A 23,854-nucleotide genomic window follows, 5' to 3' on the forward strand; every position below is an offset into this window, starting at 1 on the left:
GGCTGGTGAGGCTGCAGTGCTGTTAGGGGGGCATAGAGAGAACGTTATACACACATCAGACGACAAGGTGGCTGGCACACAGCTGGCATGCAATAGTGGCAATACTTTAATTATTTGCGTATCGAGCATTGTGTGGACAAGCCCTCTCCCAAGGGTTGCCAGATTAATATTAAAAGGGTAATTCATTTACTTCACAAATATTCTTTAAGCATTTTTTATATGTTTGGCTGGATACTATTGATAAATCAGTTTAAAAAAAAAAAAAGTCTGCAATCTTTATCCTCAGGGACCTAACAACCTAGAAGCAGACATACGAGTTTTCCATGATGCATTCGAGAATTTTCAGACTCTGAGAGGTTAAAGCTACAAAGTACTAGAACAAGAGGAATGAGATTTTTGTTACAGACAGGCCTGAATTCAAGTATATCTAGCTCTGCCTGATTCCTAGGCCTGCATACTTTCTAGTTCATTATTACCAGATCTCTGATTAAAACAAAGCAAAGCAAAGCAAAGCAAAGCAAATCAAAGCAAGCAAGCAAAAGCAAAAAACCCTCAACAAAGGACAAGTCTGCAAGGCAGATGAGAACTGCAGTGCCGTCTCTGTGATGACATTCCTGTATGTCACTACACACTATGTCACCATATGCTACATCAAAGGTATTTTTCCTGATTTTTTTCGTATGATCTTTCACGAGTTCAACATTCATTCATTCAGTGTTGCTCCTGTTTTGATCTACAGGGATTCACTGATCAGTGAGGAGGAGCGCCAATTTCTGACGGGTCCACTTCAAATGAGATAGGGCATGTTCAGGGTAGTGTGACTTCAAAACCACTTACCCACACATCAGATGAGTAACCCCCAGTCTCATGTGTAAGAGGGGACAATAATCACAGATCCTGTTTCATTTAATTGCTGTGACATTTACTCATCATGTTCATGTACAGAACATGATTATGTCACATAATTTGTCTTCTATTCTTGTTTCATAAAATTGTGCAAAAAAAAAAAAGCCCCCCCAAAACTACTAGAAACCACCACCAAGGACAATGTACTTAGACCCATATTTGGCATCACGACAGCATGTTTAGGAACAAGGGATTAAAGAGTAGCTATTTAATTATTTGTTCATATTGTACAGAAGTCTAAGGCCTGACAGGCAATAGATTGCATTCCTCATCTTGTTCCAATTCCATCTTTGCTATCAATCACCCTATCTACTGACAGAGTAGGCAGCCTTTCCCTCTTGGGTTCTATATACTGGCCAGGTGGCCTGTCTCACTGAGCAACAGGATGGATATGTTCCCGGTTCTAAGAAAGGTCTTCGCCACTTTCTGGCACATTATAGAAACCTCAGCGCCTGTTGGTCTAACCTTAGCCTTGCATTTCCCCATCAGTTCTCGCCGTCTTTCTCCTCTTTATTTCTGTGTCATCGGCCCCAGAGACAACAGCACAGTAGTCAGGAGCTGTCTTCAGGCCTGCTGCCTGGCTTCAAGGTCAGAGCTGCTACTTGTCAGCCAGGTGGCCGTGGGCAGCTACTTTACATATTTGTGCCTGTTCTTTGTCATCTATGAAGGGAGACAGATAATAATCGCAACACCGCCCAGAACTGTGATGAAGGTCAAATATCATTGAAGTGCTTAAAATGGAGTCTCTGAAAGTTGAGATTCTATGCAAAGGTTCATTATTATTTTCATTACAGGTTCAGACTCCTGTTTGTCCCTCATATTCTGTGACCACGTAGCCATATTTTAACTAGTATTCTGATTGATGGAACCAAGTCTCTATAATGAAACTAACCAATTCTTTTCACCTGTAAGAGACATGAGCTATTGTCCCTTTCGAGTGAAGTCTTTTCCTTTAGGATTAGGAAACCCCAAGAAGCTTTCAGCCTTTTGTTCTCAGCTTACCCAGTAGTTTTGAGGAGTCTCATTAAGTAAATAGTAAAGTGAGAGACCCTGCTGGTTGACTCTAGGCTGCTCATCAAAGGCGTGGTAGTGAGGAACCAGCCTGCCTCCATCTTAGTTTTAAAAGCCATTTTTTAAATAAAGACAATTAGGCTCATTTCCTGTTTATGATTAAACCTCTATTTCTCAAGGGCTGGGCTATACCTCACCTGCAACGTGAGCTACAAATGGGTATGTACTACATGCTTCTGGAAATAGCAACCGTGCCTTTGCTTCAGAGGTTATTATGGTCAGTTGTTGTTATGAGCATCTGTTGTTATGACCAACTTATGGCCATCTTGCAATGATATCTTTGTTTCATAAAGTTGTAATGACCTCTTGCAACCCTACCTTTTTTCAAAAGGTTGCTATGACTACCTTGTTTTGACCACCTTCTTGTCTTCTGTTCCTGTAACCACGCCTATTTTGCCCATTAAACCCCCCATGTGGAAACCCCCATCACTGAGCTATAAAAACTGTGTCTCCCTCACACCCAGTGCTAACCTCTAGACCCCCCCACCTTATGGACCACTCTAACTCCGCCTTAGGGAGAGGCAGCTTGTGTGTATGAATAAAAAACCTTGCTTAATTAATTGCTTGGTTTAATTAATTTGGCCATAATGATTTGGGACAGTGGTCTTTCTCCTCCCATCTTTGGGATTAATAGTAGGTTACCTTGGTGAAGACAGATTAGGTTGTGTTTTCCAGATATCCTTGCCTAGCTCAAATTCATTGAAGCCCTGTGTTTTTGGGTCTGCATAAGTGATTGACAGGCAACCTTTGACATCACAAGACCCCACACTCTACATACAGATCACACTATCAGGGCCATTTTTGGAACATGTATTCCATGAAGAGCTATGAAGACAGATTGTACATCTGCAAGCTACAGATTACTTCACCTCTCTTTACCTCTGGCCACATCCCCTTACACCTCAGAACATCCTTATGAAAACCCCCAAACCTTATCTTGAGGAGTTGCATATGGGCTCATGTCTGGCTGCCTTGTAAGTAAATTCAGTTTCAGAAAAACCCGTGTCTTCACAAATTGGCATACTGTACAATGGGCAAAGCTGTCTGGTGAAATATCATTGCCAGTGCCCTCTGGACAGAGTGACCTCTACCCCAGTCTCTATGATACCCCTGTGAACGAAAGTGCCCAGAAAAAAATGCCATATCTATGTCAAATATTTGAAAGGCTGATGGACAGATGAGAACTTTGTGATGGTGAACAGCTGGAATGCTGCAGACCCAGAACCAAGTTATCCAGGCTCTTATCTCTAGTCCTCCTACTAATTACTGATTGCCCACCTAGCGCACTTTCACTCAGGTGGAAGTTCCGAATGCCTTCACAGAGCACTGTCTTCCACCAACCCTAAAGCTAAGACTACCATCAGATAAGACCTAACAGAATTCTCCTGCCTCGCTGTGACCTGTCAACTTGATGTCCCACCCATGTGTCTGAAAAGTGCTTTGATTTATGACATGCCCTGTGGTTTAAAGGCTCATTTAATTGTTTCCACATTGGAGCACGTTCTTTGGGGGTGATCTGAAGTGTGTTCCCTGGCCAGGCTCATCCCTATGGGAGAAGTGGTCTCTTCTCCCCTTTGAGGTGTGGGCTGGGCTTCGTGCTGACACTGAAATCTACTTCACGACAGACATTCTCACAGTAAAGAGAAATTGAGTTGGTGTCCTCGCTAGGCTTCCTATGGATGAGATGAAGCATCAGGACCAAAACGCGAGTTGGAGAGGAAAGGGTTTATTCAGCTCTCATTTCTCCATTGCTGTTTGTCATTGAAGGAAGTCAGGACAGGAACCCAGACGGGGCGGGGACCTGGAGCTGATGTAGAGGCCACGAAGGAGTGCTGCTTACTGGCTTGCTCTCTGTGGCTTGCTCTCCATGGCTTGCTCAGCCTGCTTTCTTAGAGAGCCCAGGACCACCAGGGATGGCATCACCCACAACGGGCTGGGCCTTCTCCCATTGGTCACTAAATGAGAAGAACGCCTTACATCTGGAGCTCACAGAGACGTTTCCTCAACTGAAGCTACTTTCCCTCTGGTGACCTCAGCTTGTTTGACACACAAAACCAGCCCGCACAGTTGTCTTCATGTGAAACACCAAAAATATTCGTGAACAATAGCACCTGCCTTTTTCCCCAGATAGCTCCCATTTCTTACACAGAAGAGAACGACAAAGGTGATTATAAATTCCACCCTCTGCCTGACGGCTTTCTAATATGCAAATGACATTAGACTCACAGTTGTGCATAGGCACAGGCCTTTTATACATCAAAGGACAAATTTTACACAGGGAAGCTGGGAGTTGCTAACTGCATCTTACTTTATACTACACCATATAATGCTGGTCCCATTTCAGGCACTGCCTGAGATGCCCCCTGTGTTAATCAGAGTGCACATCAAAGGTGTAATTAACAGCCTCCATGTATCGCACCAGCAATACCCCGAAGAGGATTGCATAACACTCCCGCCAGCCACTGTCAACCACTACCTGGGTTTCCTTGTCTGAGATGCTCAGGGTTGGTCTTACTGAGAGAGATCTATAGTTAAAAAAAAAAAAAAAAAAAAAAAAAAGCAAAAAATTCATACCATCTAGTGTAAGACTGTGCCAGGCATATCTCAGTTTGTTTTTGAGGAACCAAAGGCTTACCTATAACTTTTCCAAGGAAGAGCGACTTGGGAGAATTGAAGAGCGTGTCGGAGGAGCTGGGTAGATGGTAGCCCACCGCAGGGTAATGGTCCAGCTGTAGGAAGAACGTGAGGCACACTGTTAGAATATGGCACTATCCCAAGAGTGATAGGGTCCCTCTTTGAGACCTCATTTCTAGAAACTACTTCAACAGCACAGCATCTGAAGTCCAGCTTGGGGAAAGGGAACGCCATCTCTTCCTTTGCAAACAGTTTGGTGAGCGCAGACCCTTTCTGAGCCCAGTGACTGGCTGGCTACCTTCACTTCCGTGGAGTAAAACCTGCTTGATTTGATCTTCAGAGCTGACCTGTGAGTTGGACTGGGCTGTATAACTATGCCTTAAAGGGGATTCTCTCACTGGACTGTTTACTCCACCTTTGGATGCTATCTTCCCCCAGAGGAATGCTGACACCCAGAGGCACCCCACCCGCACCCCACACTGTAGTTTAACATGGCCTTCCTGCGGTTCACAAGGACATGGATTTTTCTGCCATAGTCAGATTCCCTAGAGGCTGGGGGTAGGAGTGGGGGTGGTTAACCTGTACATATTCTCTGGCAGAATTTGTTCTTCCCACGTGGAAGAAAGGAAAGTCCCCAAAAGTGACTGATGGAGTAGTGCACATTACTGGTCACAGTCCCCGTGTCCAAGTGCAAGCAATGAAGTCACAGTTTCCAAGGCCATGGCGTGTCACGTGTTCCCACATGGCACCTTATTCTGGCCTCTGTCTTCTCAAGACAGTTACGGTCTCCTTGTGCTTCCCCAGGCGTGAGCTCTTAGAGCTTTTCTGTGACACACTCATATTTGAAATTCTTCTCTCATGCATTACAGCCCAATCGCACTTTCCCCTCCCTTCACTCCTCCTCCCCCTCCCTTCACTCCTCCTAGTCCTCCCTCCCTTCACTCCTCCTAGTCCCCCCTCCCTTCACACTCCTCCTAGTCCTCCCTCCCTTCACTCCTCCTAGTCTCCCCTCCCTTCACTCCCTAGTCTCCCTCTCCCTTCACTCCTCCTAGTCCCCCCTCCCTTCACTCCCCTAGTCCCCCTCCCTTCACTCCTCATAGTCCCCCTCCCTTCACTCCTCCTAGTACCCCCCTCCCTTCACTCCTCCTAGTCCCCCCTCCTTCACTCCTCCGAGAGTCCCCCCCTCCCTTCACTCCTCCTAGTCCTCCTCCTTCACTCCTCCTAGTCCCCCTCCCTTTCACTCCTCCTAGTCCCCCCCTCCCTTCACTCCTCCTAGTCCCCCCTCCTTCACTCCTCCTAGTCCCCCTTCCCTTCACTCCTCCTAGTCCCCCCTCCCTTCATCCTCCTAGTCCCCCCTCCCTTCACTCCTCCTAGTCCCCCCTCCTTTCTCCTCCTAGTCCCCCCTCCCTTCACTCCTCCTAGTCCCCCCTCCCTTCACTCCTCCTAGTCCCCCCTCCCTTCACTCCTCCTAGTCCCCCCTCCCTTCACTCCTCCTAGTCCCCCCTCCCTTCACTCCTCCTAGTCCCCCCTCCCTTCACTCCTCCTAGTCCACCCTGTCCCAATCCCACACCTCCACTCACCCCCAGATCTACTCTTCCATCTCCCTTCAGAAAAGAGTAAGCCTTCCAGAGATAACGACAGAACAAACTCTTTTATCAAGCTTGGACAAGGCAATTCAGTAGGAGGGAGGGAGGGAGAGAGGGAAGGAGAGGGGGAGACTGCTGGGGGGTGGGGGAAAGAGGGAGAGGGAGAGAGAGGAAAAGAGAGAGAGAGAGAGAGAGAGAGAGAGAGAGAGAGAGAGAGAGAGAGAGAGAGAGAGAGAACGCACTGGGAGAGATGATTGGAATTAGGGGCATTTGGGGGACAATGTGGAAACCTAGTACAGTGTAGACTCCTTGGACTGTATGGGGGTGACCCTAGAGGTGACTCCCAGTAATGGGGGACACTGAGCCCGACACACTCCTTCTTTAGAAGACAGTTCCACACCAGCCCAGGCGGCGGCGATAGGTGTGGGTCATAAGGAGGCGGGTTCGGCCTCCGTGTGGGAACCCCTGTGGAGTGTGAGGAGGAAGCAGAGGAGCAGCAACCTGTGTGAAGAGTTGGCACTGCACTGGAAACAGGCACACTTCATTGGCAACCAGCCACTCCAGGGAACACTCCTTATTACTGCTTGTCTGGAGCCTTCATTGCAACTTAGGGATCCTTGACCAGGCAGGGTTAGGTATTAAAGAGCCTACACTTCTCTGGAATTTTTGAGAATCTGACCTTCAGGGTCAAATTTTTTTGTACATTGAAAAAAATGTACTAAAATGTACCGTTGGCAAATCCTTATTAAACACACACATACACACGCTAGCACAGACATACATATATGTACTCACACACGTGCATGTGCATGCATGTATATGTATATGGAATAAGTGTGTGTGTACCTATTTTAAGTCTAGTAGAAATGCCTTGGGATCAAGCTCATTTCTGCTGTTAAATATCTGTGGCCTGCTTTGGCGCCCTCTGATGGTATACACAGGAAACTGCAGCATCCTTTTGTTAAAATCACTATCTGTAAAGCCCCAAGGTTAACACACTGTCCACTCTGCTAATACATAATACATTTTTTTTTTAAAGCCAGGATTAAAAAAATTTATTCTTTTAACTTAATATGCACAGAGTGGGCATATTGGGAACACTAAATTTTCCTTATAATGTAATATATTTTGCTAATGCACTTAAAATAAATAAAACAATATATATCCATCACAGAAAAATAAGAATGTAGATGTTCAGAAAAAAAGTCACGCTGTGATGAATTAATACTGATTATACTATTTTGTTTGTTTAAAAGTGAGTAGAGACCAACTAATACTATTTTATTTTACGTGTATGGGTGTTTTGCCTGAATTATGACTGTGTACTATGCTCAGTGCCCACAGAGGTCAGAAGAGGGCATCAGATCCACTGGGGCTGAAGTTACAGAGGATTGTGATCTGGCATATGGGTGCCAGGAATTGAACCTAGGCCTTCTGGAAGAGCAGCCAGTGATCTTAACCACTGAGCCATCTCTCCATCCCGGCTCCCCTGGCTCCCCCCCCCCCCCCCCCCCCCCGCCCACTTTAACGTGACAATGTATTACAAACTTTTTTCTCTATTGTAATTGTAAATATATAATTGAATCAGTTGTCAGTTTCTGAATAAATTGCATTGTATTTTATGGATATAATATATCAACCTTTATATGTGTGCTCTTTAGTGCAAGTCCAGCTTCTAAAAATATCAAATATCAAACTAAAGTATTGAGGGTCTGGGCAGGTGGCTCAGTCAATAAACACCTGCCACACAAGCAGGAGGATTCCCAGTACTATGTGGTGATGGCTGCTTGCAACCCCAGCACCAAACAGGCACAGGAGGAGCCCTGCAGTGAACACACCTAATGTTAATCTCTGGCCTGCACATGCATGTGCGTGCACACACAGAGGTACCCCCCATACACAGAAAGAGAAGAAAACTATGTGTCCTCGGGCCCTATAGCATTCCCAGCACTTGGAAGGTGCTCAGAGAATCATGTTGACATTTGATGATGCTCCTTTCAGAGTCATGGTCACAGAAGTGAAGTCAGACATGTCCTGCCCACATAGAAGCCTTGTCTTTCTTCTCTTCTGCTTCTGTGGGTTCCAACTAGATGGACCTGACTTTCATGAGAGTCATTGTGTAGTACTTGTACAAGGCCAAAGAAAACACCTCACGCATCACCAGTATCCATGAAGCCAGCAGCTTGGAGAAAAGTACTAAAGGCAACATTTAGTTTCTGTGATATCCTATCTCTTCTGCTTTGAAATATAATAATGCCCTCTCAAAAGTTTTCAGTCAACTAACATAATGGTAACCTGGCTACGCTTTGATTTATCTAAGGCAGCAGTTCTTAACCTGTGGGTCACGACCCCTTTCAGGTCACATATCAGATATCCTGCATCAGATACTTACATTCATAACAGTAGCAAACTATTCAAAACAGAATATTTACATTCAAAACAGTAGCAACAAAATGATTTTGTGGTTGGGGGGGGGGGTCACCACAATGTGAAGAATTATATTAAAGGGCCACAGCGTTAGGAGAGTTTAGAACCATGGCTCTAATGGTATAATAAAAACAAATCCAGTTTTAACTCATTAACAAATTAATAATTAAAAAAAATCTGGCTGGGCATGTTGGCTTATTCCTAGAGTCCTAGAACATGGAAAAGGGAAGCAGAGGATTGCTGCGAGTTTGAGGTCAGCTTATGATACACGGCGAGTGCAAGACCAGCCTGGATTACAGTGTGAGAGTCTGTCTCAAAGAAAAGAAAAACAAAACAAAACAAAACAATAACAACAAAATGGAACACAAGCCTAAGGGCACTGCTCAGGTAGTGTGTCTTTATAACAGTTAAAATATTGCAAATGGTGGCCTTTAGCTGTCGCGGGGTTAAGCTGGAAGGCAGGAGGAAATTCTTTAATAATGAACACCAGCAGAAGGGATGCAAGAAGAGAATGCATCCCTCCGCCCAAGCAGGGCCGAGAAGCCCCTTGCTTCCCTCACACTCCTGCTCTCAGCCCTCTCTGCTCTCACTCTCCTGTCGGCTTCATGGCTGCAGCTGCAAAGGAAGCTGGAGATAGATGGGTTGGCACAGACTTGTGCTAAAACGGAGTTGTTGTGGCAGGCCAGAGAAAGGGGGAAAGCAGCTTCCAGGAGGACAGCTGATGGTGTGCCACAGGCTGTGGCGGCCCCAGGCGAGCATGGGGAACTTCTCAGTGGAGGAGTGTCGCACCAGGTTTCTCCATGGCCCTGGCAGGGTGGCAGAGACCTCTCTGGAATTACCCCAGGACAGAGATGTGGTGGAACGAATCGTGGCCCCAGAGACACCCACTGCCTAGGTCTGCTGATGTCAACACAGCACAAGGGACCGTCAACACGTGGGTAAAGGGTGGGGAAGATTATTTTGAATTATCCACACAGACCTCATGGAATCACAGGAAGGTCAGAAGGAAGAGAAGGCACTGTGCCATTAAAGCAAGCAGCAGGAATGATGTAGGGGAAAAGCGCAGGAACGAGGCAGCTTCCGGAAGCTGAACGAGGGAAGGGACGTGGGGAAGCAACAGGCCACTGTGGCATTCAGAAGTTAAGTACAGCTCCCACCAGACGTAGGATGCAGGAATGCATTCGTCCAGGAGGTGGCGCTTCTGAGCCCTTGGCCTCAGCCATTCACAGGAATGCCAGACTACCTACAGATTGCAAGGCTGGGAATGATCTGTGATGCTCTAAGTCTGTAACTTTGTGTTGTTCTGTGTGTTGCTACAATGTAGTATGAAGCCGATACAAGAGCCTAAAAGACCCCGTGCAACCCCAAACCTGAGCAAACGTTCCCTTCCCCCAAGCAATGTGTCTTGAAAGGACTCTGTCCAGGGCAGCGTACCACGTGGTCAAGGAAGCTTTTCCACTAGCGCTCAGCGTTTGGAAACCCTCTGTCTGTCTGTCCTCTCTGGGACATGCTTTCTCAGCTTCCGGTTCTATATCTTATACTCGCTCTCCCTCTATCAGAGTTCCTACCTATGTTTAGACGGGTGCTTAGCTGGCCACGTGAGTTCTGTCTCTTGTTCGATCTCAGACTGCTGTGCCTTTACTTGGCAAGGTGTGGCCAACTTTGTTTTGTCTGGTAGAAAACCTGATTCTAGAGGTCCTTCCTGGGAATGGGGTGCTGTGGTTCTAACAGAACAAAGGAGCAGGTGTTGAGCAACTGTGGTGCCCACGGCTTTGTGCTGAGCTCTTCATATATGATTTTACTTAAAAGATATGAAATAGTGGCATTTTGACTATCCTGGTACTACTTTTAAAAAGTCCAGTGTTGCCAAGTGGAGTGGGGTTGGCCTTCTTAGCCAGCAACGTCTGACGACAGAGGCAGCCCGAGCAGCCGCAGTGCTGCTGGTAAAATACCATGACCATAAGCAACCGGGGGAGGAAAGAGCTTATTTCAGCTTACATGTCCGTATCAAAGTTCGTCATCAGGGCAGGAGAGTTCCAGCAGGGCAGGAACCGGAAGCGGGAGCTCCCGGAGAGGCCATGGAGGCGAGCGGCTGACTGGTGTGCTCCTTGAGGCTTGCTTGTCCTGCTTCCTTATGGCACCAAGACCATCCACCCAGGGATGGCACTGCCCACAGTAAGCTGGCCCCTCCCACACCAATCAAGAAAATGTCCCACAGGCTTGTACACAGACCAATCTATTTGTTGTTGCCTCTCCCCAAATGACCGTAGCCTGTGTCAAATCGACACAAAATTAGCCGGCACTGGCACAGTCTCCTCAACTGAAGCTGCCTGGCCCTATCAATCCGGAAAGGGACTCAGTATCACCTGCATTTAAAATATTTACATCCCGAAGAGAATATGCATCAAATCAGACAAGGCCAGAAAAAGCTAAATCTGAAAAGCCCAAGGAAATGACGTCTCATTTTGCTGGCATCGCCAGGTGGCCGCCTCTTCTCAAACGAACCCCGGGTGCATTTGCCACGGTTAAGTGTAATAATTTCAAGGTAATTTCTTTGAGGTCCAAGTGAGCTATTTTGCTGAACATTAAGCTGGTGGTCATTTTCCTGGCAGTTAAGAGGCGATAAGAGATTGTGTAATAGAGTCTCATTAAAATTAAAGACTGTGACTCCATGTGCCCCAGGACAACCTTAAGGGGACACTAATTTGTTCAACATTTACCATTAAGCCATTGAAAGCATACTGATGCTGGCTGGGGCTCGTGTTGTACAGGCGTGTAAAACTCTAATGCCCTTGCAGGTATTGGTGCACAATTTCAGCTCATTTCCATTTTTTTTTTTTTTTTTTAAGCCAGTTTGTATTGGCGGAGTTTGAAGGGATTTCGTCAGCCTGTTTTTGTTTGAGGGATGGAACAGAGAAGCTAGGGGAGGCACAGAGAGGAAAAACCTAGATAGATCATGGACTGTTCCTGGCTCCTCTCCCGAGATGCTGGGCCACAGTTCTGCTGCAGGCCCTGCCTCTGCCATAAGGAGCTATTAATAACGTCTGAGATTCTTGCCCCTTTCCTGTTGCCCGATCTTAAGGAATGCTTAGAATTAAATCAGAGGTATTGAATGTAGACCATACTATCTGCCCGCTCATACAATTATCCATTTGTTCATTCACTTTTTAGTTTAGTTGAGACAGGATATATATATATATATATATATATTCACACATATATATGTATATATACATAACACACATATGTATATATCTCAGATTGGCCTTGAACGTGCTATGTAATTGAAGATGACACCTGCCTTTATCTTTCGAGGGCTGTGCAACCTCACCTGGATTATGGGAGCGCTGGGGGCTAAACCCAAAGCTTCATGCATGCTAAGCAAGCACTCTACCACCTGAGCTACATCCCCAGCAAGAACATTACCACCTTAATGAGTGCTGTTGACTCCAAAGTGCAAATTGAACCTAAAGACTGAACACACGGGCAAGGACAGAACGGGTCCTCATCAGCTCACATTCTATGCACCTGCCCATCCTTCCAAAGCCTTGAACAGTGTTTGCAGAGTGAAGACTACTATCCCTTCCCCTCCCGTTTTAATCTGCAGTCTACTGAAGGCCAGCGGTTGGGGGGGGGGGGGGGGGGGGCGCATCCACAGGCCTGGTGTGGGAACACGGTCAGAAGAAGCCATGGTGAACAATGCCTTAGAGGCTCCATGGAAAAAGGCAGAAGGGAGGGCCTGGAGAGACGGCTCAGTGGTTCTGAGCACCCGCTGCTCTTCCTGAGGTCCTGAGTTCAATTCCCAGCAACCACATGGTGGCTCTCAGCCATCTATAATGTGATCTGATGCCCTCTTCTGGCCTGCAGATGTACATGCAGGCAGAGCATTGTATACATAATAAATAAATGTTTAAAAAAAGAAGGAAAAAAAAAAAAAAAAAAGGAAAAAGGCAGAGGGCCTTTTACCTCAGGTGCATTTTGTTCCCTGGACTTTTCTTAGACATGCTTTTGTGTCCCCTGTGACAAACATTTACATTCGATTCATAAGACATATTTACTCTTGTTCGATGCCAAATCATAGCTATAGAATCCACTCTGGTCAGTGTACCCTGAGTCTGGCTATGGCCTTGCTTTTGTGCTTTCCCAGATATAATCTATAGTATGTGCTTGGCAATTAATTGTGTATAAGTTGGTCTGTCCTGAGAAAGTTCTGGGAAAGGGCTGCTCTGTTAATATTTATTATGTGGCTGTGCATGGTGGCACATGCCTTTAATCTCAGCACTCTGGAGATAGAGGCAGGTGGATCTCTGCATTTGAGGCCAGCCTGGTTTACAAAGCGAGTCCAGGACAGCTAGGACTACAAGAGAAAACCCTGCCTTGAAAAACCAAAGAAAAAAAATTTTTTTAATTATGTGCTTACTGGCATTTATCTACATGTTTTTCTCATCATCTTTTTCTGAACTCAAACAACCTTCCTTGGACCATTGCTTTCTTTGTTATATTTGTGTGTAAAAGTACACGGAAAACTGAAGCCAGATTGTCCATAGCATTAGACCGTGGTCCACCCATTACTTCAGGTCTTCGGATCCCAGGACTCCCAGACAGAGATCTGCATAGGCCCACGGATATCGACAGCCTAGGGCATCCACAGGGGAAAATACAAAAGAGCAAGACTTGTTCCCAGTGTTAAGGGTGAATCTACCCTTGCTTTTCCGCCACCTTCTGACTCCAGAACCAACCTGTCCTCATTAATGGAGAAGACACAGGATGACCATTAATGGGAACAGAAGAGAACTTGTGGGGTGACCCGTGAGTCCACCACCCATCATGGTGTGTGGCCCCTGGAGAGCATGGTTTCGTGAGGACAAGGAACACATCCCCCTTTCATGATACCACACATGCTTGCTAATTGTTGATCCATGGCTTGAGCAGGCAGAGAGGAAATGGTTCCTGGTGGTGGAGCCCTTGAGTTACCACCAGACCTCTAGTCTCCTGAGTCTTTTTCTTTTTCTGCAGCCTTATCTGTCAATCTCTGATCCATGGGAAATGGGCCTGGTATTTAATGGCTGCTCACATGAGTGTTATTAAAAGAATCATCGGCTGAACCATCTTGATGTACTTGTGTGTGCTCGTGTGTGCTCCTGTGTGTGTGTGTGTATGTGTGTGTGTGTGAAGCCATGGGTACCTCAGTCCTTCCTTTGGAGAGTGTTATATGAATGACTCAGCCGACTGACGCTCTGTAGACTGCCAAGGCCATCAGGTTGGAGTGAGGAAGCCTCGTCTGCCCTGAAGACAACAACACAGCGAGCTGACTCTCCTTCTAGGGCTCTGTATCTTCATGCCTTGGGGTACCCTTCGCTGCCATGAGAACCTTGAGCTCAACAGAACCAGCTCCTGGAACCACCTAGCTGAGGCCCCCATGTCCTTCACTGTGGGTCCAGTATGGCAACTCTGACCAGCTATTAAGCCATACAGGGTAGTCATCTGTATGGCCACCCTGCCAGGCTCAAGGATGACCTGGAGGCGCATCCAATGAGTACTTGGATTGTCTTCTGTCTAGATTTGGTTTGGGCCTAAGCTCTTCCTGAGTCCTGCAGACTTAGAGAAATACTTAAGGAGAAGAACCAGCATTAGAAACTCGGGCGTTCAGGCAGCTGCTTGAGTGTATAACCTAGTGCTTGCCTTCTGCAGGGGACACTCACTGACCGCTGCAGCTAGCCACAGGTGGACAAGCCAGGAGAGAGCGAATGACTGCAGGGGGCTGGCTAGCAGGGCTCGTGGCATCATTCTATACTAAGGGGAAGTGTGCAACTATCTCCCCCTTCTCCTTGCCTGAGTTTGGCTCTTCTTAGTTCTCCGCATGCACCTAACTTTCTCAAATGTGCTTCTAGCATGCTGAGAATACAGCAAATGCATTAGTTCTTATTCTGAGATTTATGTCGTGGAACACTTTGATTTCATTAAATGAGGTCAGAGGTGGCCAAGGTCACCTGAGACATCTCCTGAGCCTTCATCCTGATCCTCTATACCATCCTGGAGCAAAGATGGTTCACAGGGCCTCATCCCCCTTTTCTGGAGTCATGCCCCCCCTTCTTACGATGATCATTAGGAGGCTCCTGCAAACCAGCTCTTGGTGTCCAGTTTAGGAGGAAGGGAACACTGGGAGATGGGTTAGGGATACCCTATTCTTTGCAACTGAGCATTGTAGCAGAATTTTAGCAGGACCATTGACTCTGGCATGAATTCCGGAGTGATAGAACAAAGGCTTTGAAGTATCCCTTTTCAGTGATTGTTATCTGAGGTTTTATGGGGTCATTCCTTTGAAGGAGACTTTGCCTAACAGTCTTGAGATATGCCTGACAAACCCGGATGCCTCATATGGCTGAGAACTGCTAACTTAGGTGATGATGGCTCTTTCAAGACAATCCCTAGATCAGATAAGAGGTTTGGTATGGGGAAACTGACTTGCTAAAAGTGCCTTTTGTGTAATAAAAAGAGCTTGGGTCCAGTCTATCAGAGGCTGACCCCCTGCTGCTTGAGGAGCCTAAACTCATCCTGCAGTGTCTCTCTTTCTTCGATCAAACAGAGCATCTGTGTGGCATCACAACGCCTCCCTGGGCACCAGCTTCCTCACGCAAAGTGTACTTCCATGCACCTCAGGAGCAGTGCTCTCCTAGGCCCCTTGACAGCTTTGAGTTGGCTCTTCTGCCGAGAGCCAGCTGTGGGTTGTCACTTCAATTGTGACCTTTCAGGATACTTGCACTGCAGCCAACCAGCAGTGCACAGAGGGTGATCTACCCCACCAGAGTGTCACTCTTCAACTCTCAGTTTTGAGACCTAGATTGTGTCTTAAGAGTTGTCTGGGCCATATGCTCCTAATGATCTCAGCAAATATGATCCCAGTGCTTGGGCTTAAGAAAAATGCTCCTATTAAAGCCAGTTTCAACCGGGGACTTCAAAGCCTGAGGAACATATAGTTCACCACCTTTTAATGACTGTAAAGAGGAGACGGTGTCCCAGGGGACATTAGTGATCTGACTAGGTTCCCAGACTGGAAGTGATCATGTGGGTTTTGGCTTATTACAAAAGTCAGGAGTGCAGAAGGCTCTGGGGAGGCGAAGGCTTTCAGAGGCAGATCTTTCTTTGCTGTTTGCAGTGTGCATGATTTCTCTTTCAGAGATGCCAGGAGGCTTCATGTACGGCTTGATAAGCAATTTTAGAATGAGAGGCATTATAAATGCTCGCTATTGTCATTATGCCATCATTATTATGGTAATGCAATCAGTAAAATATATCTGCCTCTTAAGGTCTAGTGTAATTGGATCCTGCTGGATTGATGCAATTAAAAGAATTAGTGAGCCCATTAGGTGATTTATGTTTTCTATGAAAAATTTCTCAAAATGGCAAAAAAGAAAAAAAGATTAGGTTTCACATGTGGAGCTGCTTTCTCTAGTCAAATACTCCACCTACTGGAGAAACACTACATACTATTTAAGATGGCAGATAATTTCTTAAAAACCAAGAAGAGTGTTTAGTATCAACAAATCTGAGAAAATAAACATCCATAAATGAAAGGAGAGAGTCTTACTTGATAGCTGATTTGGTAGCATTTCTATAACAGTATCAGCTTCAAAGACATTTGTAGCATCAGTGGTCCAAATACTACATAATTTCAAATAATTTAGTCAGAGAGAAAAATGAACACTTTTGGGTTTGTGTCTTTTGACTTGCAAATGAAAATTCAGAAGCTATTTACTGACTTTTAAGCAATGATGTCTGGACCAGTATCTCATGTATTTAATATTTCCTTCTTAGAATTTGGGTATGGGGCTAGTCCATGGTTTGAATATATTTTATATTTAGCTTCACTTAAATAGCTGTTGACTGAAGCCATCACACATAGGAAGCACTTTAGACAACGATTGACAGAAATATCAATGAATTAACTTCTGTGTTCTGTTTTTCCATGAAAACCCTTTTTGATGACTTGGGAATAAAAACACACACATATAAGGGAAAACAAGGAGGAAGAAAAAAAAAGAGGAGTTAAAAAAAAATTAGGTGGTGTGCCTTTTGAAAACTGATACTAGCAGATATACCATTGCTTGTATTCCATGAGGCCATGGTTCAATCATGAGTTACATGGCAAGAATGAAGAAATGTGGCCTAGAAAACTTGTGAGAGACAAAGCCGACTCTATAAGAATTACTGAGGCCCTTTTCATCTAGTCTCTCTTTGTACTTTAGTTCTCTTTCTGTTGCTGTGATAAGACAGTCTATGGGGAGGAAAGGGTTTATTTTAGCTTACAGGTTGCAGTCCATTCTGGGAGAAGTCAGGGTAGGAACTTAAGCAGAATGTTGAAGGGAAAACTGTGTGTGTGGAGCATGGTGCTTTCTGGCGTACTCTCTGGCTCAAGCTCACCTGGTTTTCTTATACAGGCCAGGCTCACCTCCCTAGGAATGGTACCACCCACAGCGGGCTGGGTCTTCCCCATCAACTATCAATCAAGACAGTCTCTCACAAACATGACCACAGGCTACTCTGATCGCAACTGAGGTGCCTTCAGATGTCTCTAGGATGTGTCAAGTTGGTAGCTGAAGCTACCTAGGACACTTCACCTCTATAAGTTGTGCTCATCATAGCTTCCAGGGAGGCGTAGTCTCAAGTGATCTCCTGGGTGAGTTCTGTCTGGGAGCCTAAATAAGGCCATCAATAGAAGTGGATAATAGGCTTTCTCTCTCTCTTGGTGATGCAGATAAAGACCAGATTAGACCAGACTAAAAGCAGATAAAGGCAGGTTTATTAGGCGCTGCTCCCGGGTGGGTTCATCAGTCCCAAAGAATGGGGCTGAGGAAGTCTCTAGCTGGGTTAGGGTGGGGAAGTTTTTATAGAGTATAGGTGAAGGGTGTTGACCTGTCAGCCATAAACTGGGTTTGTGCCCAGGTGTGGTCCAGAGCTGAGCACTCAGGCAGGGATTCGGGTGGCTGGCAGGAGGAGGAGTATGTGACACCTGCTGAGAATGCAGAACTGAGTTCTTGGTGCCTTTCCTTGGTTCAAGAGGCTTCCCAGTGCAGGTGGGGTTGGGGGAAGGAGGGCAGATGGGGTCTCCTGGTTTGAGCAGGGGGCAAGCAGGGGTTCTAGCCAAATAGTAAGACTCAAAGCTAGAATTCAGGTTCAATCTGCTGCGGTGACTGTCTCCCATGGTTTGCCTACTGAGTCTGGGACTGGTCTGTGTTGAAGAAGGTGGCTACTCGGATGGTCAAACTATGGGTGCATCGTTCTTGCTAGGGCTAATGTAGACACACACTTCATTTGAAAAGGTGCCCTCACAGGAGGATGTCACTGGATCTTGTTGCATCAGCATCAGCTATTCACACAGCAAGAACATTGCACCTGTCAGCAGGGCACCTGTCCCATAGGCCACCCAGGGTGATTGCCAGAGGATAACTTATGCTAGGGTTGTGCAGCCTGCTCATAGGAAGAGCATGCAACTCAGTGTGCCTCCTGACAATCTGCCACACACAGTCTTTCAACAAACCATGGAGAGTCCTCATGCCAACATACATACACAGCGTTCCCATGTGATTTTTTTCCCTTTGTCAATCACCTTGAAAACTGTGCCAGGAGTTAAACTGGTGATGTCCGTAAGAACATAGTGCAAACTGGATTAAAGGGCATGGAATCTTTTGGGGGAAACACAACTCATGAATCAACAAGGGAAGAGACAACTTGTGTTTGCCCCAAATAGTGGAAGAGGCCTTATTGGCATGAAAGAGACCCTAGCATGACATGAGTTGAAGTGCTGTGAGATATTTCTCCAAAGTGACACATAAAAAGCCTACTGACTATGTAATATGTGACACTGACTGGGTGGATGGTTGATAGACTTGTCCCTTCCCTAAACTCTGAAATACAGTCACTGTAGGCAGCTTGGCACCACAGACTCTGGGCAGATAGATTGTGGCTCAGACTGACACACCAGTTTTCCTCCATCCTCAGGGAACCTGCTTTGGGTCAAGAGAGAAAGCTCCCTAGAATAGAAGGTCTGGCCAGCCATGGAGAGAGGGCCATCTCTGCAGGGAGTCAGGTGACAAGGTGTCTGCATTTCTTCTCTATTTCCTCAAACACATGACTGGAGAGTTGGGCTCTGAGCCTGATATCCAGGGGACAGACAAGGCTGGAGAACAGTTTCTACTGTGAAATCAAGGCCTCACCACAATGTGCTTATGCAGTTCAGGCCCCTAAATCACTGTGAACACAAAGGCTTAGAGTAGGTTCCCTAGCTTGTGATGGTCTGCAAATTGTCACGTGCAGATGTTCAGGGAGAATAACTTTGTATGCAGGACCCCTTGACCTTCCCTTTGTCTGGTCTTCGTTATATACAATTTATACCCTAGTAAAATCAAATAAAGAGACTGGTTCAAGCTCACTCAAAAGTGCTAAGAATAAATGTCTAGTCTCAGGAGTTTCATTGCAAAGGAAAGCAAGGGGACAGAGCAGAACAGAGAGAATGTTTTGTTTTGTCATGGAAGAAACTTCAACATGTTTGTTTGCTGGTAGAGTTAGGATGGAGAATTGCTTTAACAGTGCCCACAAGCAGGAGGCAGGCTTATTGGGAGAGTGGACACTTACATTCCCTGTGTCCTTGACTTCACCCAAATAAATGCCGTTATAGCCTTATAATTAGAAAAGACACCATACCTGGCCCCCCTCACCCACTCCATATTTGGGCTTGAACCCCGGACCTTCTGCTTGGTAGGCGAGTGCTTTACCATCAAGCTGACATTCCCGTGTCTCTTTAAATGTTCTGGACACTCCCATTGAGTTGTTCAAAGTGGTCTCCGACTTGTAATCCTTCTGCCTTAGCCTCTGCAAGAGTGTGTAGACTGATTATGTGTGCCCAGCCAGAAGAACTGACACAAATGATTTTTTTTTTAAATTTATGTCCAGTAGTGGTAAAGAACCAACTAGTTCTGGGTGGGACTTGTAGCTGATAAAGATTCTTCTGGTTCCTCTTGTAGGTTTCTAGGACCCTCTGGATCCTTCTATTTCCCCATTCTCCCATGCTTCTCTCACCTAGAGTCCCAATAGGATGTCCTCCCCTCTGTCCCACTTTCCTGATAAGTGAAGACATTCATGGGACATGCCCCTTGGGCTAGTGTCCAGATATAAGTGAGTATATACCATTTAACTCTTTCTGTTTCAGGGTTAACTCACTCATTATGATCATTTCTAGTTCAATCCATTTGTCCACAAATTGTGGGAACTCCTTGTTTTTAATAGCTAAGTAGTATTCCATAGTGTAAATGTACCACAGTTTCTTTATCCACTCTTCTGAGGGACACTTAGGCTGTTTCCAGGTTCTGGCTATTATGAATAAGGCTGCTATGAACATGGTTGAGCAAATCTTCTTGTGTGCTGGAGCATCTTCTGGTTATATTCCAAGGGGTGGAATAGCTGGATCTTGAGGAAGCCCTATTCCCAAATTTCTGATATAGCGCCAGATAGATTTCCAAAGTGGCTGTACTAGTTTGCATTCCCACCAACAATGAAGGAGTGTTCCTTTTTCTCCACATCCTCACCAGTGATGGGTGGATCTGGGCCCAGGGGTCCTGCTCAAACTATGGCACCAACCAAGGATAATACATACAGTAAACTTCGAACCCCTACCCAGATCTATCCAATGGACAAGACATTCTTCACAGTTGAGTGGAGAGTGGGGTCTGACTTTCACATGAACTCTGGTACCCCATATTTGACCATGTCCCCTGGATGGGGAGGCCTGGTGGCACTCAGAGGAAGGATAGCAGGCTACCAAGAAGAGACTTGATACCCTATGAGCATATACAGGGGGAGGAGGTCCCCCTCAGCCATAGTCATACGGGAAGGGAGTAAGGGGAAAATGGGAGGGAGGGAGAAATGGGAGGATACAAGGGATGGGATAACCGTTGAGATGTAATATGAATAAATTAATAAAATATATTTAAAAAAAAAGATTCTTCTGGTAAGTCTTCTGGGCATACTTCATGACAAGAGTTTGAAATCTGCAGTTTTCAAGGAAGGACTTGAAAAGGTTTGTGGTCCTCCAGATCATTGTAAACAGGCACCGATGTAGAGAGGATTATAGCATGTCAAAGCTGGGGAACCTGAGGCACCGTGGTTTATGCCCAACTTAAATGAACTGAGTCCGGGGAGTCGGCAGTCTATATTTAGTCTAATACATTACTACTGGTAGATAGGGAGCAAGCTGCTGAGTTAAGTATGGTTAGGAGGGTATCTTCCTGTATTCTATGAGCCCTTCCCTGCAGGCTTAATGCATGTATGTTATTCTTAAAGAAAAGAAACTGCACTGTCTACTGTTAGCGTTTCCCTTAGCCCAGCGAGCTAATGGCTTCCTTAAGCAAATTGTGTTCATTGATCAGTGAGTCTTTGCCAGATGATGATTTTTTAATTACGGGAAGAAAGCTGGAGCACAGTGTGTCTAATCAGGCTCAAGTTAAAGGCTACATGGCTCCAAACCTATTTAATGAAACAGCATTGCTTCATCATTGGCAGGTCTCCTAGGCTTCTGGGTTTGCTCAAACTGTGATGGTGAAACAGTTCTCATATGTGGGATGTTTAAGTAAAGCAACCCTGGGTGTTCTTACTGTATTGATCTTTTTAAAATGTACTGCCTTCACTATTTAAATGAGTTTGAGTTTGTTTCTTTAATGGTCTTTCAATAAACCTTAAGTTGACCTGGTTCTTTTTGCAATCACTACACTGTAATGGTGGAAAGAGACTCCCAATACAAATGAGCTCATTTGATGTAGTTGAAAAGGTTACATTTCTATTGATTCCAACTGTAATATAGTTAAAGTCCTTGATGTTAAAAAGAAACCAACTCAGCAAACACATTCTTTTCGGTGTGCTGGCTCTATCTGTATTATTTTGCTGGTATGTTTTAGCAGCAGGAATGATATTGAGGACAGAGTGAAAGAATCGTCACCACCAGAGGACTGAGATCCACGTCCTTCAACACGAGAGGGCAGAAAGGTGTGCCAGGAATAGCAGTCCAGGGGGCTTGAGATTGTGGTGCAGATGCCCGGTTCCTTTTTTTTTTTTGGAAGCACTTGTGATTTTAACACTGAGTTTGACACCTGTTCCAAGAAGTGGGGTGTAGGGCTCGATAGGGGACTTTAGTGGAGATGGCCAGGAATGGAAAATAAAGAAAAAATTCAGGCAAGGGAAGAGAAGGAGGGAGAGAGGGTGGGATGGGGCTGGGGAAAGAGAGAGAGAGAGAGAGAGAGAGAGAGAGAGAGAGAGAGAGAGAGAGAGAGGGAGGGAGCATTTATTACTGCTCTCTCCTCTTTCTCTTCCTCCTCCTCACCTTTCTTTCCTGTGTATGTGACGTGTGTGTGTGTGTGTGTGTGTGTGTGTGTGTGTGTTGTGTGTGCATGTCAAATGAACTGTGAATGTATGCAGGAGCCAGGCATCAACACTGGGTGCCTTCCTCTGCTGTTCCCTATTTCTCAAGACAGGGTCTTTTTCTGAACCAGAGGCCTGCCACTGTGGTGAGACTGGCTAGCCAGCAAGCTCTGATCCATCTGTCTCTGTTCCCTGCCATGCACCACGTGCCGCGCGCCATTGTGCACGTCTTCTACTTGGGTGCTTGGGATCCAAACTCAGGCCCTCATACATGCACTGCAAGCACTTTTCCCACTGAGCCATCTCCCAGCTCCCAGCTCTTTTGAATGGCAGTGTCTGAGTATAATTACATGCACTGAGTGTATATGTGTATGCATGTGCATGCGCATGTGCATGTGTGCATTTAAAGCTGTGGATCGTGCCCACACCTCAGCTCATCTTCAGTCAGTATGCAGAGGAAAGTCTATTTCCTGACATTCTCTCTGCTCCCTTAGAATGTTGGGTGAACCAGTGCAAAGACTAGTCCAAGAACTGAAAAGCGGTTTGGTCCTTATATTCTTTATAGTCACTTTTCTTGGGGCTGACTTTCAGTTTCGGGGCATACAGTCCATCAGAGTGAAGAAGGCATAGACGGGCGTAGGTGTGTGAGGCAACTGGTCATGCAGCCTCCCAAGTGGGGAAGCAGAGAGTGGACAGGGCGCGGGACGAGCTAATAAAACCTTAATGTCTTCCACTCACTCTCTCCAGTGACATCCCTCACCCTGAATGTTCTGCAGCCGGACCAAACAGCACCGCTAGATAGGGTAAGTGTTCAAGCACACGAGCCTGTGGAGGGTGCATTTCACAGTCAAACCTCAGAAACCCACCTCCTCCTCTTCAACTATCAGCCTCTACCGTTACTTTGAAAGGCAACTCAAGTCATGCCTAGCTGATATATTTATTTAATACACCATTTCGATAAGTTTGCATAATAATCAGTAGGCACACATTCTGACTGTCCCACTTTTACAGCCGAAGAAACAGAAACACAGAAACGAACTGACACTGTCTAAGCTGCAGGACTAGACAAGCTCAGAGACTGAAGCTCCTCCCACCACGCCAGTGCGAGGCTGGCTCAGTACTCTCATGGGAGACGCTGGGTAGTCTTTGGGATGGGTCCCGAGCAGGGGCATGCCACACTATCTCTGGCTTGTGTTTTTTACTCTATGCCCCTTTATTCGCTTTGTAGTTCGTGTGACCTGTCCCCTTTGCATCCCCCTCTGAGCAGCTGGACAGGTTTTTAGTGATGATGCGGGTATTGAAGGATGCTGACGCCTGAGGTTCAACTCAGGAGGGGTTGAATACAGAGGCAGAGGCCACAGGGTTGACAGTCTGGAACCTAAGACTATTCTCACTGGGACCTGGAGTCTGGCTGGTAGCGGAAGCAAGCTAACTCTATGCCTGTTCTTACTGTGTAACCTCTGGGTGATGAGACGCTTATTCAATTATTTCCCTCTTGTTTTCACGTGGCTCTACTTCCTTTATGGCGTCCTTCCTTTACATTTGTGACTGTCAGAGTAAACCCTCTTCCCTTCTACCCAGAACGGCTTTTCAACACTACCACTTTCTTTAAGTATCTTCATTACATTTCGGCACCTTACAGGAGCGATTCTTTTAGATTGTGCAACGAGGCCTGGGAAAGAATGCAGCTTGAATACACCATGGAAAGCAGAAAGAATCCACGTGTTCTCAGGCGAGCCAAGCTCAAGGTGCGGACACAGGATCCATTATTTACAAGTTGGATCCATTCATTTAATTAGTCACCTAACAAATCCATCTTTCCA

General features: G+C 46.0%; 1 protein-coding gene across 1 annotated transcript in view; it reads right to left on the minus strand.

The window, feature by feature from the left end:
* The window catches only part of Cntnap2 (contactin associated protein 2), a 2,113,217-nt gene that overhangs the window by 114,836 nt on the left and 1,974,527 nt on the right, over positions 1–23,854 (minus strand). The window contains exon 21 of the mRNA XM_051152463.1: positions 4,613–4,706. Within this exon, the coding sequence (XP_051008420.1) occupies positions 4,613–4,706 (94 nt within the window). The remainder of the gene's footprint in view (positions 1–4,612; positions 4,707–23,854) is intronic.

Source organism: Acomys russatus, chromosome 10, assembly GCF_903995435.1.
Source record: "Acomys russatus chromosome 10, mAcoRus1.1, whole genome shotgun sequence".
Lineage (NCBI taxonomy): Eukaryota > Metazoa > Chordata > Mammalia > Rodentia > Muridae > Acomys > Acomys russatus.